This window comes from Molossus molossus, unplaced genomic scaffold, assembly GCF_014108415.1.
Source record: "Molossus molossus isolate mMolMol1 unplaced genomic scaffold, mMolMol1.p scaffold_m16_p_19, whole genome shotgun sequence".
In the NCBI taxonomy this organism is placed as follows: domain Eukaryota; kingdom Metazoa; phylum Chordata; class Mammalia; order Chiroptera; family Molossidae; genus Molossus; species Molossus molossus.
The window spans coordinates 26116044-26130540 of NW_023425354.1; the positions used below are offsets into that span (position 1 = coordinate 26116044).

At 41.1% G+C, this 14497-nt stretch overlaps 1 protein-coding gene across 3 annotated transcripts in view; it reads right to left on the reverse strand.

Moving 5' to 3' along the window:
• KAT7 (lysine acetyltransferase 7) overlaps positions 1–13753 on the reverse strand; it is a 38330-nt gene extending 24577 nt beyond the window's left edge. The window contains exons 1-5 of one of the 3 annotated variants that reach the window (XM_036268489.1): positions 13592–13753; positions 10379–10526; positions 8248–8424; positions 6075–6314; positions 1228–1310 (exon numbers count right to left, since the gene is read on the reverse strand). In XM_036268489.1, coding sequence (XP_036124382.1) covers positions 1228–1310; positions 6075–6314; positions 8248–8424; positions 10379–10526; positions 13592–13606 — 663 coding nt within the window. In that variant the 5' untranslated portion in view covers positions 13607–13753. Of the gene's footprint in view, positions 1–1227; positions 1311–6074; positions 6315–8247; positions 8425–10378; positions 10589–13591 lie in introns of all 3 variants that reach the window. The other 2 variants (XM_036268491.1, XM_036268490.1) reach the window with 2 other exon arrangements.
• Positions 13754–14497: the final 744 nt, after the last annotated feature.

A 14497-nucleotide genomic window follows, 5' to 3' on the forward strand; every position in this document is an offset into this window, starting at 1 on the left:
TATACAAGAAATGTGGAATGAACAGATGAGTCCTCAATCTTAAAATCCATGTAAGCATTGACAGTATACTACTTTGCTGAAAGACTGAACACATAAAGAAACTTCCCATCCTGTGACTGACTTGTAAAGAAGAGAATAAATTCCTGAATCAGGGAGAAGTAATGTTAGTTGGGGAATCTAATTTTTCTCAAGATGAAACTGCCTCACACAGGAATAAACCTGTGACCCTGGACTTATTAACAAAATAACCACAAAAACAATACTTCAGTTTAACCAGCTTGGATAACCTGTCCAAAGACAACCTGAGCAATCCATTTAATTAACATTTTCAACTCTTGCTTCCCCATAATTAGTTTTCTGGATCCATCCTTGATAGCAGCATAGAAAGATATAAAATAGGATCTTAGTTCTACTCCTAAACACATTATACTAAAATCCCAAAGGTTATTTAAGACTGTATTTCCTCAAGAATTTAAAACAAGAACCCTGGCTGGTTTGGTTCTGCGGTTAGAGTATGGGCCTGTGATCCGAAGGGTCGCAGATTCAATTCCTGGTCAAGAGCACATACCTAGGTTGCAGGTTCCTCCCAGACCCCAATCAGGTCATTGAGACAGGCAACCAATCAATGTGTGTCTCTCATATCCATGTTTGTTTCTCTCTCTCTCTCTCCCATCTCTCCCTCCCTCCCTCCTACTCTATCTAAAAAATTAATAGAAAAATATCCTTGAGTGATTAAAAAAAAAAAAGAAGAATTTAAAACAAGAATTAGCCAAGAGTAGATGTGATTGAGAGTAACAAAAAGAGTATTCCACAGAAATAGGAAAAGAATTATGAAAAACTATTTAAGAGCAAAATGTCTTCATAGATTTATTTATAAGAACCTAATGCATAAATATTGAGACCACATATTTATGCAACTAAGTCCTTACTGAAAAAGGTCCCTAGCAGTCTTTGTAACTAGAGAGTGTTGTTTCAGATATTTCCTAAATAATCTTCTTGTTAATTTCTTTCAAAGCACTCATTACATACTACAATTAACTCTTTTATCTGTCTGTTTAATTGACTATTGTTTTTAAAAACACAGTTGATTTTTATGTTTTCCTCTACTAGAATTTAAGAGTGAAGACCCTGCCCACTTTCCACACTGGAGCCCCATTGTTTAGCGAAGTGCCTGGCAAATGGCAAGCACTCAATGAGTACACATTAAATAAATGAGAAAACAATTACCTTGCATTCGTCAGCTGAGAGGTTGTGGTAGAGTGGACATCCTGATATGGAGAAATGTCTCTCATGTTTTCCTGTAAGATGGCCTGTTAAAGGAGGAGAAAACTTAATCTCAAAACAGAAGATTTAAGCTTAGAAAGTGCTATTTTTCTCCACAACAAACCTGGTTTTTTGCTGTATAATTTTTATTAAATATGTCTGGTCAAACAGATTGAATCAGACAGACTGAATCCATAAAAGGTAAGTGCTGTTAAGGACCATAGGTTGCACCCACAATAAATTCTTTTCTTCCACAGATTAGACCTGGCAATATTTGAACATAGTTGTATACATTTAATATAAACTGTAATTCCCTCTATTATGATGTATCTCTCAAATTCCAAAATATCATAAAGCCATATATTTATAAAACACAAAATCACAACCAAGAAAATACTCTTTCAGTAGAATTTAACTTTCCTATGCTAAACTGATCAAGTCATATGTGTAACAAGTGACTTTCTATTATGCAATTTTATCCTACTTGGTGAACTTCTTTCAATAATCAACAGAAACTTATAAAAATAACTTTAGAAATCCATACAATTTATCTTGGGCACAAAAACTACACCCGGTGGTCAAACACTATATATAAAATGTAAAGTTTCTCTTGGCTGGTGTGGCTCAGTGGATTAAGCATTGTCCCAACCACCAAGAGGTCACTCGTTCAATTCCTAGTCCTGGGTTGCCGGATCTATCCCCAGTGTGGGGTGTGCAGGAAGCAGCCGATCAATGCTTCTCTCTCATTGATGTTTCTATCTCTCTCTCCTTCTCCCTTCCTCTCTCTAAAAAAAAAAAAAGAAATCAATGAAAAAAGTCCTGGCCAGTTAGGCTCAGCAGTTGGAGTGTTGGCCCGCGGACCAAAGAGTTGCAGGTTTGATTCCCATCAAGGGCACGTACCTCAGTTGTGGTTCGTCCCCAGCCCTGCTCAGAGTCATGCGGGAGGCAATCAGTTGATGTGTCTCTCTCATGTCGATGTTTCTCTCTCTCCCTTCCACTCTACCTGAGATAAATGGAAAAATATCCTCAGAAGAGGATTAAAAAAATAAATAAAAACATACCTAACAAAATAAAATGTAAAGTGTCACTGCTACAGCAAGCCTTTTAAAATATTATGCATTTACAACTTCTTTTTTTTTTTTTTACCCTCACCTGAGGACATTTTTCCATTTTTTTGTTCAGATAGAGTGGGAGGGAGAGAAAGGAAGAGAGAGAGAGAAACATTAACGTGAAAGGGACACATCGAGTGGCTACCACAGCACTACCCAACCAGGGCCCGGGAAAAACTTCAACCAAGGTACATACCCTTAGCTGGAACCAAACCCAGGTCTCTAGGGACCGCAGGCCGACGCTCTAACCACTGAGCCAAACCCACCAGGGCCATTTACAATTTCTGAGTAAATTATTTAAGTCATGTCTTATCTGTGAACTAAAACTAATTTAATGGGCCTATATTGAAATTTTAAAAACGATAGCTGATCTACTGGCCTAGCAATTCCACTGCTATAAATTTATCCAACAGATTTTCTAGAAAGACACCAAAATACATACACACAAGGCTATCCATTACAGTACTGTTCAAAATAGGTAAAAATGAGAAATAATCTAAATGTCAACCAACATAGGATTATTTAAACAATTTATGAACTATCATTCCATGAAATTCTCTGTATCCTCTAAGTGCTAATAATGTAAAATATCCAAGATGTCAAACCAACCATTGTATTTTTCCCTTTTTATGAATACCAATAAAAAACAAACATATGTACACATACATGTGTGCTTATATATAGAAACTTACTAGAAGCATTCATAAGTTACCATCAGTAGTTTTATATCTGAGGCATTAGAGTGAAGAACTTTTACTCATGGTTCTGGGGATACAAATGAAGGAAAACTTCTACTTATGCACTTCAAGCCCTTCTGTAGGGTTTCAACTTTTCACAGGTACAGACTACTTTTATACCAAAAAAAAATTTTTTTAAGTCAATGCCACTGTTTTGCCTAAGATAAAGAGTGGAATAGAATCAAGAATAACTTTAGCTCGGCTGGTATGGCTCATTGGTTGAGCGTTGACCCATGCACCAGGAGGTCGCTGGTTCGATTCCCAGTCAGGGCACATGCCCAAGTTGTGGGCCAAATCCTCAGTGGGGGCATGCAGGAGGCAACCACTGATGTTTCTCTTTCATAGATGTTTCTCTCTCTCTCCCTCTCTGAAATCAATAAATATATGTGTATTTTTTAAAAAGAATAATTTTGGGAGCTCAAGTTCGTACTTTTCAAATTTTGCCAATACATTAAAACAAAAAGTCAAAATATACTTTCCTCTGACTCAACAGATTTATATTTATATTTGTATTTATATTTATCTGGTTTACCTCAGTAAGGGGGCTAAGTCCTGGGCATAACTAAAACACAATCAGACCCCTACTCTGACCTCATGTCCTCCTCTCCATTCTGGTCACTCTGCCCCAGACATATTGGCCCCAAAGTGTGCCTCAAACTGCTTAAGCATTCTCCTGCCCCAGACTCCTTACACTTGCTCTTCCCTCTAACCTTAATGCTTATTCCCCATATATACATATGGCGCTTTCTCACTTCTTTCAGGTTTCTGCTCAGATGTCATGGAATCAGAGTGGCTTTCCTTAACCTTCTATGTGTGCACATGCACAAACAATATCCTACCCTCCTGCACACCATACTTATTTTCCTCCATAGTATGTATCTCTAGTTGATGAATATATATCTGTCTGGTTTGCCTTCCCTGATTAGTTACCTCCAAGAGGGCTGGTATTTTGACACATTCACAACTATATCACCAGAACTTAAAAAAGTGTCTGCACCCAGCTAGTGTGGTTCATGCATGCACCAAGAGGTCATTGGCTCAATTCCTGGTCAGGGCATATGCCCAGGCTGTGGGACCGATCCCCGGTGCGGGGCATGCAGGAGGTGGCCAGATGATGTTCTCTCTCATCGATGTTTCGCTCTCCCTCTCTCTCAAAAAAAAATCAATAGGGAAAAAATATTTTTTAAAAAAAAGTATCTGGCCCTGGCCAGTTTGGCTCAGCGGTTAGAGCGTCGGCCTGCGGTCTGGAGAGACCCGGGTTTGGTTCCCGCTAAGGGCACGTACTTCGGTTGCAGTTTGTCCCTGGCCCTGGTTGGTCGTGCGGGTGGCAGCCACTCGATGTGTCCCTTCACGTCGATGTTTCTCTCTCTCTCTCCCTCCCTCTCCCTCCCTCTCTCTCCCTCCCACTCTATCTGTACAAAAAAAAAATGGAAAAATATCCTCGGGTGAGGATAAAAAAAAAAAAAGTATCTGGCAGCCCTGGCTGGTTTGGCTCAGCGGTTAGAGCATCGGCCTGCAGTCCGGAGAGACCCAGGTTTGGTTCCCGCTAGGGGCGCGTACCTCGGTTGCAGTTTGTCCCTAGCCCTGGTTGGGTCCTGTGGGTGGCAACCACTTGATGTGTCCCTTTCACGTTGATGTTTCTCTCTCTCTCTCTCTCTCTCTCTCTCTCTCTCTCTCTTTCCCCCCACTCTATCTGAACAAAATATCAAAAAGTGTCCTTGGGTGAGGATAAAAATAAATTAATTAAAAAAAAAAGTGTCTGGTAAATATTCAGTAAGTCTTTATTGAATGACTGCCTGAACATAGCACATAAAATAAAAGTACAACTTAGGGATGCATGAATAGTGACTCATAGAGCTGAGGAAAGCTCCCTCCCTACTATCTTGCAAGTGGATCCCCTTACCCTCTTAAAGTACATTAGCTATCTCTTGCTTGTACTGTGGTTTTGACATCACCTATTCTTAGTTTTCATTATTTATCCCAAGGAAACTGACTTAGGCCTGAAACAGTTACCTTGAGTAACAACTATAACAGTATCCAGAAGAATTTTTGCTCTATTTTATGCATTCTGATGGGTTGAATTTTTTGAGAAACTGCTGTTAAGACCAGGAAAGGATCCAAATAAATAAAATACTAGGAAAAATGCACTGGAAGCTTGCAAAGCAGCAACTTGCTCTGTTCTACCATTTTTTTCTGAACCGGCCAGCCACATTCAAAGGCTAAATCGAGATGTAGACCCAGCAGTGAAAGGCCCCTTATCTCCCAATCAGCACCTTCCAACTCTAAACAAAAGCTTAAGACCAACATTTGCACCTAAGCTCACCGAGGAAGTACAAATAAGGTTAAAGTCATGACAAGAATCCCTGAGTAAGGTTTCAAAGTCTATCCTTAGAAAACAATAAAATTCTCATTTATCTGAGAAGAAATATTTATCTAGTTTATATTAAGTACACAAAGCCACAAGACCAAAAACTACTGAAGTCACAAAAGAACAAAGACCATCTGTAGTCTTAGTTTCATTGCCTCTTGATAAATAAGTAACCTGTTTTTCTCATTTCCCTAACAACTATGGCCATACAACCACTATTCTGCACTAGCTGACACTCTATTAGTCCTCATTAAGCTTGTACTATGTAGCATACAATGAGACACTGGCAGATAACTGGTCTTCTGTTTCATTTTTGCTAGAAAAAGGAGAGAATTTTTCACTGGGAAAAGCTCTCAATAAACTGAATTGGCACATCACAGTTAATTTCCAGATCTATTGTTATGGACTACAGGCCACAAAGCAGAAATGCTTTTATTCAAGAGGGCAATTCATTGTTACTCTGAGCATCTTCAGTCATCACTGAAGAACCTAAGAAGCTAGATCGTGACAGAACACTAAACATTTCTGAGTGACCCTAATTCCAGAGGGAGAGAGAACCACAGAACACAGGGTGTCATAAAGTTGGGGCACACTTACCCAGAGAGTTACAACCCGGTGTAGGACACTTCATATTAAAATTGTAGCTTTCATGGAAGCGACGGCGTTTGGGGCGATGAGAGAGATCACTGCCTGAGTCTTTAAGGGACATGTCCTTGGCAATACTCTCATCATGAGACACGTTGGGGCTGGAGATGTCTATGTCAGACTCAGAAGAAGGTGCGTTTCCAGTTGGAGTTCGAGGTGGAGACTCATCATGATCAGCTGTATTTTTAGTTTCTAAAGTAAAAGCAATTGGTAGAACTTGTGAACAGAGTTCATTTAGTTAGAAGTTTATTATTCAGAAGAGTTTATGGTCTTCCCAGATCCTCTATGATTTGACCAGTAACTTTTAGCTATTTATCTGCTACAAAAGCTAAATGGAAAATAAAGAAAAACAAACACTGTTCCTTTTGTGCAACTTTAAATTATGACTAAAATTAAATTTGGGGTTTCCCTAAATCATTCCACTTATCTGTGTTTCTCCTAAGCCTCCAATCATGGCTATTCAAAACTGGATGGAAATAATGTTTTAAAAATATCACCATCCTACTATATTTCCAGTAGATACACAGGATGGAAGACACATGAAAATGTTCGTTTTTATGGATGACACTGAACAGACTTGGTGTGAAAGTGGGAACAGACTTGACTTGAATTAGCTATTGGTAAGCTAACAATTCCAAGTCCTGTATCAGGGGTTGCAGCTCTGGCTGGTATGGTTCAGTTGGTTGGAGCGCTGTCCAGTGCACCAGAGGTCGCAGGTTCAATTCCTGGTCAGGGCACACACCTGGGTTGTGGGTTCAGTCCCAATTGGGCACGTAGGGCATGAGGCAATAGATCAATGTGTCTCTCACATTAATCCCCCCCCCTCCTCCCTCGCTAAAATCAATGTAAAAAGTTTTTAAATCAGCCCTGGCCGGTTTGGTTCAGCAGCTGGAGCATCGGCCTGCGGACGAGAGTCCCAGGTTCAGTTCACACTAGGAGCACATACCAAAAAAAAAATTTTAATCAGGGGTTGTAAACCAAATGCCTAAAGGGTCTGAGCAAAGCTAAACTGAAAGATGACTGTCCATCTCAAGGGAGAATTATCACCCAGCCCCAGCTAATTATTACTGTGGGTGAATGGTCACCTAATGTTCCCAGAGCTTTCCATTTTGTAAAAGAAACTAGTAACTCAGGTTTTCATATAAAATTTCTGTATTTTAAAACACTGGCAACAATTTTTTTTTTTTTTAATGTAAATACTGTTCAAGCAAACCAACCAATCATGTTGGCAGGCTAGAAGCTCACCAGTTTGTAACCTCTGCTCAAAGGCCTCTGATTTGTACTGGTGAATCACAGTCTCAATAGCTTACCATCCCCATTAATGAAGGACACCTCTTCTCAGAAATTCAGAGGTAACTGGACTGATAAGCATGGCTATAAGAAAATCTGATCCATAAAAAAATGGATGGACCTAGAAGGTATTGTGCTAAGTGAAATAAGTCAGAGAAAAACAAATACCATATGATTTCACTTATATGTGGAATCTAAAGAACAAAATAAACAAATGAGCAAAACAAAAACAGACTCATAGAGACAAAGAAACGGAAGGTTACCAAATAGGAGGGGTTGGGGGACTGGGTGAAAAAGGTGATGGGATTAAAAAGTGCAAGCTGGTAGTTACAAAATAGTCATGAGGATGTTGAGTACAGCATAGGGAATATAGTCAATGACATTTTAACAACTATGAATGGTGCCAGGTGGGTACTAGAATTATCAGGAGGATCACTTTGTAAATTGCATAATTGTCTAACTACAATGCTATACACTTAAAACTAATATAAAATAATACTAAATGTCAGCTGTAATGGAAAATATTTCAAAAATGAATTAAAAAAAAGAAACAGAAAATCTGACCCAAGCCTTCTTCATCTGTGAGTAAGAGGTACCCAGACCCTTCTGCCTATTGCAGGTCCAATCTAATGACACTGAACAGACAGGTGGACCTCAAGAATACTTCAGTACCTACTTTCCTCAGCAAGACATAAGTAAGAAATCAGGCAAACAGTATTCACTTAGCTGAAATTTTGTCAGTATTAGGCATTCTGCAGTGGTCCCAAGCCTTCCTTACGAAAAAACTGACCACATCCTCTCTGTAATGGGTCCAAATATTACCAGACCCACTCACCTCTATCTGAAAAGTCAACCACTTGCTCAGTTTCTGAGCCAGAGGAACGAGTCTGCCGAAGTGGATACTTTTTCGGCGTCACTGGGGTAGGTTGCTGCTGACTACGGGTCACTCTCCTGGTAGAATAAGCAGGCTCCTCAGTGCCAAAAGACTGCAAATTTCTAACAGGGCTGGAATCTGAAAGATAATAAAATAATTAAAGAAAAAAGAGGAAAACCTGTTTTATTTCCCATCCATATGATTTATTCACATGTAGGCCCTCCTCTTCATATTTCACAAAATCCAACAAATCTTTAAAATATCTATTTTATTAATTAAAACATAAGCAAAAGAACCGAACCAGGGAAAGGTGAAATATCATACAGAATTAATAGTTTAGGTTCTGGAATCATGACTTGAAGGCTGAACATGATTCAATTCCACTCTACCATACCAACTAACTGTAGCTCTTAGTCAAGTTAAGTTAATCACTCCAAGCCCGATTTCTTATCCTTAAAAAAGGAAAAATACTAGTAGCACATTCTTCCTATGTTTGTTGTGAGGAACAAGTGAGATCATTTACGTAAAGGACTTAACGTGATACCTGGTACACAGAGCTAGTGCTTTATAAATAATAGTTGCCTCCTCTCTTTCTTCCCCTACTCTAACCTACCATAAAACAGATATTCCATTACTAAAGGTATAACAATATACAAATTACTTCCTTTCCTTAGGGATCTCTTTTTTGTTCCTGATTACCCTCTCTGAAACCCTGAAGCAAAATCATAATAGACTCATAAAAGGTAATGCAATAATATAGCTTTTAAAATTCTTCTGGATGGCAAAACCTATTCTGAAGCACCCAGCAGACTTTCTACATTTCCAAATTGATGACGCTTAAAAAAGGAATAAAAGATATTCAAAGCTGAAATTAAAGCATATTTTAAACAATGAAAAAACAAATTCTCAAACTTTTGTGTAAGTTAGCACACAGTTAGGTTACCAGTTTGCACACCTCCAGGGGGCTACATTTACAACATAGTCTACATTTTGCTTGAGAGGGCTGCCCTACATAGACTACATTGTGAATGGTGTCCCTAGGAGTTTTGAAACTCTGTGGCCATCAAGTATATTAGAAAGGCCCAGAGCTCATGTATTTCCTAGCTGTTTTGAACACTTAAAACTTTTAGGTGTCCAGGGCATGACCAATTATACTTACTTTATGCCCTTTCCTCTGAATATACTGTTCCTTCTACCTATACTAACACTTTCCCATCTTCCAACTAGTAAATTTCTACTAGATCCTTTAAAATTTCCTTCTAGAAGTCTTGTTCCCATTTCTTGGCTCCCACAGTAATCCATGCAAAACTCTCCCAGGATCCATCACAGTGATCAGTTTACATATCTATACCTTGCACCAAACTGCGTAATCCTTGAGGGCAGAAACTGATTTTTATATCATGGCATTCCAGTTCAGAACATAGTACCTGAATTACAGTAGCCATTTATCAATATTCCCTTTGTGCTAGAAACAAAAGTTAAAAATTGAGAAATCAAAAGACAACAGCTGCCTTGGCCGCTTGGTTAGAGTGTCGGCCCATGAACCAGAGAGTCCTGGGTTCAGTTCCTGTTAAGGGCACATACCTCGGTTGCAGTTCGTCCCTGGCCCCTGTTGGGGTCGTGTGGGTGGCAACCAGTCGATGAGTCTCTCTCACATCAATGTCTCTCTCTCTCTCTCTTCCTCCCTCTCCCTCCCACTCTATCTGAAGATAAATGAAAAAAATAAAAACAAAAAGTTAAATGTCTCAAGACATAATGTGCTATACATCCATCATACCAGACATAGTTCTTTTGGGTCTAAAAGCTGGAAAGCACCCCCAACAGAACTGAACCATTTTTATGTTCTGTTTTGTTGACACTATTACAGATGTCTCCCATTTTCCCCTTTGCCCACCTCCACCCAGCCCCTGCTCTTCCCACCCCCCAACAGAACCACTTTTAAAGACCTGATACTTCTGTCATCATTTACTCTGCATTTCACCAGATTCTATCATCTACATTTAGTCATGGGACCAGCTTCCACATTAACACAATAATGTGATGACCAGTCAGTAAGCTGTAAGGCCTAGTCAGGAAGTAGAAAGTCCTTTACCTTGGGAACTCTGGCTCAGCCGGGCTGAGGAGCGGGTGACTCGGGCAGATCGCCGGGATGTGCCATCACTTTCTGAACTGTCTGTGTGCTCGAGATCTGTAGAAAAATCGGAATCTTCGGTTCCATCTGAACTACTGCCTGCATTCCTCTGTAACACCATAGATCCAGACATTAGCACAGAAGCATTTACTCTGTGGGTTTGTATTAACACTGGAAATAAAACAAACCGTGATGCTCAAAACATGAAGTTCAAACCTGAGAAAGAATTCCAGTTAACTTCCCTTTATTTAAAACATTTAAAAGAGCCCTGACCAGTTTGCTCAGCCTTTAGAACGTCAGTCTGCAGACCGAGGAGTCTCGGGTTTAATTCGAGTCAAGGGCACATACTTGGGTTGCGGTTTGGTCCCTGGTCATGGTCGTGCAGGAGGTGACCAGTTGATGTGTCGTTCTTATACTGATGTTTCTCTCTCTCTCTCTCTCTCGCTTTCTCTCTCTCTCTCTCTCTCTCTCTCTCTCTCTCCCCCTCTCCCTCCCTCCCTCCCTCCCACTCTATCTGAAGATAAATGGAAAAATATCCTCGGGTGAGGATTTAAAAAAATCAAAACATTTAAATGAAACAACCCACAAATAATGTATCTTTATTAAATAAATGAAGAAAGAGAATCAATTCTTCCTGTATTAAAATTATAAAACAAGTTAATTTGGAGGTCAGTATCATAAACTGGAAATACAAGTATCCAACTCAAAATAGTCTGGCTGACATAATAACCATGCACATATATATAAAGTCCAAGGTAGTGAGAAAAATGTTAGTGTTTGACCCCATTTAACTTTAGGGTAGCTTTTGTTCAAAGTCTCCACGAACAGCTAAGACATTTTAAAAAGCCATACACTAATTCAAAATATCATGGTCCACACTTGTGATCCCAAAAGAATTTAAGCAGAAAAAGAGTAAAATTCTTCTTTCTTATGTTATCTACCTTTGAAGCTTCTCCACATGAATACCAAAAGGGCTTTAAAGAAAAAAGGCAGCTTGCACAAGAAGACGTGTAGGTTTTCAGAAAGAGGGTTTTTATCTTTTCAATTATTATTTGTCATTTATTAGCCTCCCAAGGCATGGTTAACCATAAGGATAACTTTATCAGTTGGGCATTAAAACCATATTATCTTTTACTAAACCAGAAAGGAAAGAGCATTTGCCAAAAAAAAATTTTTTTTAAATAACAAAGCTTCACACTACAAGTTCCCTATTCTTTATTAAAAACCCTTAGGACCAGTTGTGTTTAGAATTCATATATTTTTTTAGATTTTTAGAAAGGGAATACTTTGCATATATCCTGCAAATAACACCCCATAATCAAACACATTACTATTTCTGCAGCAAAATATATAAACAATTACACTAAAGAAGACATGTGAAAACCATAAATAGCTTCGGAACAGTTTAGGACAGGTTTTGCCATCAAATAAGTTACAAAAACAAACAAACAAAAACCCTTAGATTTTCAAGAGCTCTTTGTATTTGGGGAGATTGGACCTACTCTGAGGCACCAATACTATTTCTGCACTTGATGATCCTTAACATAAATACCTACCAGTGTAGATCACTTTAGGAGACGTTAAAAAGCGTAAACACTTTATTTGAAAGCCCCTGTGAAGAAAACAATTCCTACAGAAATGAGCAAGAATAGCACCCAGCTTGTTCAAGAGTAACCTACCTACCCCAAAATGAGTGGAGGCGCCAGTCACAGTAAATCGATAGGATGGGAGGGTGGGGGGCGAGGGAGATTTAAGGTAATCTAGTCCAGTTACCCAGATATTTGAATCACTGATCATCTCTGACCATCCTTTACTGGCTTGACCTCTTTTCTCTGGCTTTCACCAATCTACTCCCCATCCTACTCCAGAGCAGACTTACTTGCTCCCATACTTCCCTTCCATAACACTTTGTTTATCAACTTTTATTTATTTATTTTATTTTTTTTATCCTCATCCGAGGACACTTTTCCATTTTTTGTACAGACAGAGTGGGAGGGAGAGAGAGGAAGAGAGAGAGGGAAACATCGACGTGAAAGGGACACATTGAGTGGCTGCCACCTGCACGACCAACCAGGGCCGGGGACAAACTGCAATCGAGGCACATGCCCTTAGCGGGAACCGAACCCAGGTCTCTCCGGACCGCAGGCGGACGCTCTAACCGCTGAGCCAAACCGGCCAGGGCTGTTTATCAACTTTTAGGTAGAGAATTTACTTGATCCTTCTAGAGTTATTTATATGCCCATCCCCCATCCCATCCATAAGACTATAATTTTTTTTAAACCAGGGATTATTTCTAATTAATTTTTGAATCCCCAGCAACCAGCACATAGGAAGTAGTCGGTAAAAGTTTGTTGAATTAGATTGGTTTTGTAATGCTGGCTCAGCCTTTGCCTAATTGAGTAGCGGGGGGGGCTCTCCTATAGGTCTCTGTTCAGCTGTAAAAAGAAATGAGTGTGTCCCAAGGTGATCTCATAAGTCCCATTAATTCTCGAAAGTTTCTGATTTCACGAACTGCATTTTCTAGGCGCTGTCCAACTAAGAAAATAAGGAAAAAGTACGGCTTGGATGCAATAGACCACAGTGGGATCCCTTGGGAGTGGGCGCTGGTTCTCAACCACCCAGTCCTCTCTGCTTTGTTGCGCCACCCGCCCAGAAAGGAAGGATGCTCCAAAACCCCGCCTCTCAATCTACAGCATCACCAGCCCAAAGGGCGGGGATTCGCACCACCCAACCGTGGTCCCGCTAAACCGCACCCCCACGGGACAGACTGCCTAGCTCAGCCAATCAAGAGAGGAGGGATCGTTCTCTACAGCCAGTCCTAAGGCTGTAGGGCTAGGCCCAGACACCTCCCCCGCACGCGGGGAGGTAACCGTTGGGCCCAAATGGGCGGTGTCACCAGCCAATCAATATGCTTCTAGACGTTCCAGTAACCAATTAACGAGAAGAACGCCTCCGAGCCAGGCAAGCAGAGGGCGGGAATAGTTGCAAGCACAGGCCGAGGCCAGGGTCGGGCCCACATTTTTCTGTTGGATATGGACTGAAGAGAAGGTTGCCGAACTAGATTCGGGGGAGCAGGAAGTTGGAACCCAGGGGCTGTGAAGCGTGACCAACTGCGTCACGTGACTCAATCGACTGTCCTTACACACCCGCCATCCCTCTGATCCCGTTCCTCACCTTCCTTCGCGGCATTGCCGGCGGCTGCGGCCCGACGGTTCCGATTCGGGCAGCGGCGGCAGCAGCAGCAAGAGGAACGGTGGCTCCGGCGGGCTCCGTGGCGGCCTCTGTAGCAGTCCCAATCCTGCGGACGTTCCCAAGTGCCTCCTGCTTCACAGCGTCTGCAGCCTTCTGCGCAGGCGCCGCGGGCTGAGGCGCTTTTTCCTTCACTTCCGGCTGAGGCTCGCGTCACCTGACGTTACGGGCCACACAGGGTTCTGGGTGGGTCGCTCCTAGTGTTGAGGCTAGTGGGCGCCATCTTGGAATTGGGCACAAAGTGGAAATGAGGACCCGCCATTTTTAATTGGGGAACTGGCACCCTTTGTGGGCGTGGGCAGCCATTCTTGTTTGGGGCAGAAGCTGACAGTTGAAGTCAACGGTTCTCATATTTATCTTGGGCAAAATTTCCCTTCCCGGTAGTTTTAATTTCTGAAGTCCAGGAAGGAAACCCAGAATTCATCAGGTTGTTGATATTTAACCCTTTGGTTGCCTATGTGGCTAAAGGACGTTTCCGTTTATCATATGAAGTCAAAGTTGACAAGAGATTCCTTGCGCAAAAAAACTATTTTCAGAACTATCCTGTGTCTCAAAGTGTGGTAGGAATAAAGACTTGTAAAAGAAACGAAAGGGTAGCGTCCATAATCAGGAAGTTTCTTGTCTCATAGAGGAGACATTGTCCTTGCCTTAAGCGAACAGCATGTTAGTCATTCACGTCGCGGAAGGAGGCAGAGCCATTCTCCAGAAGCCATAACTCCAAAGAATTCCCAGTTTAGCTTTGTGGTGAGCACCCACCTTCTCCCCCAATTCTGTATGGGTTTGAGAGGCCTGGGTGGCCCGCGGGAAGTGGGGGGTGGGGTGCCGTAGCAG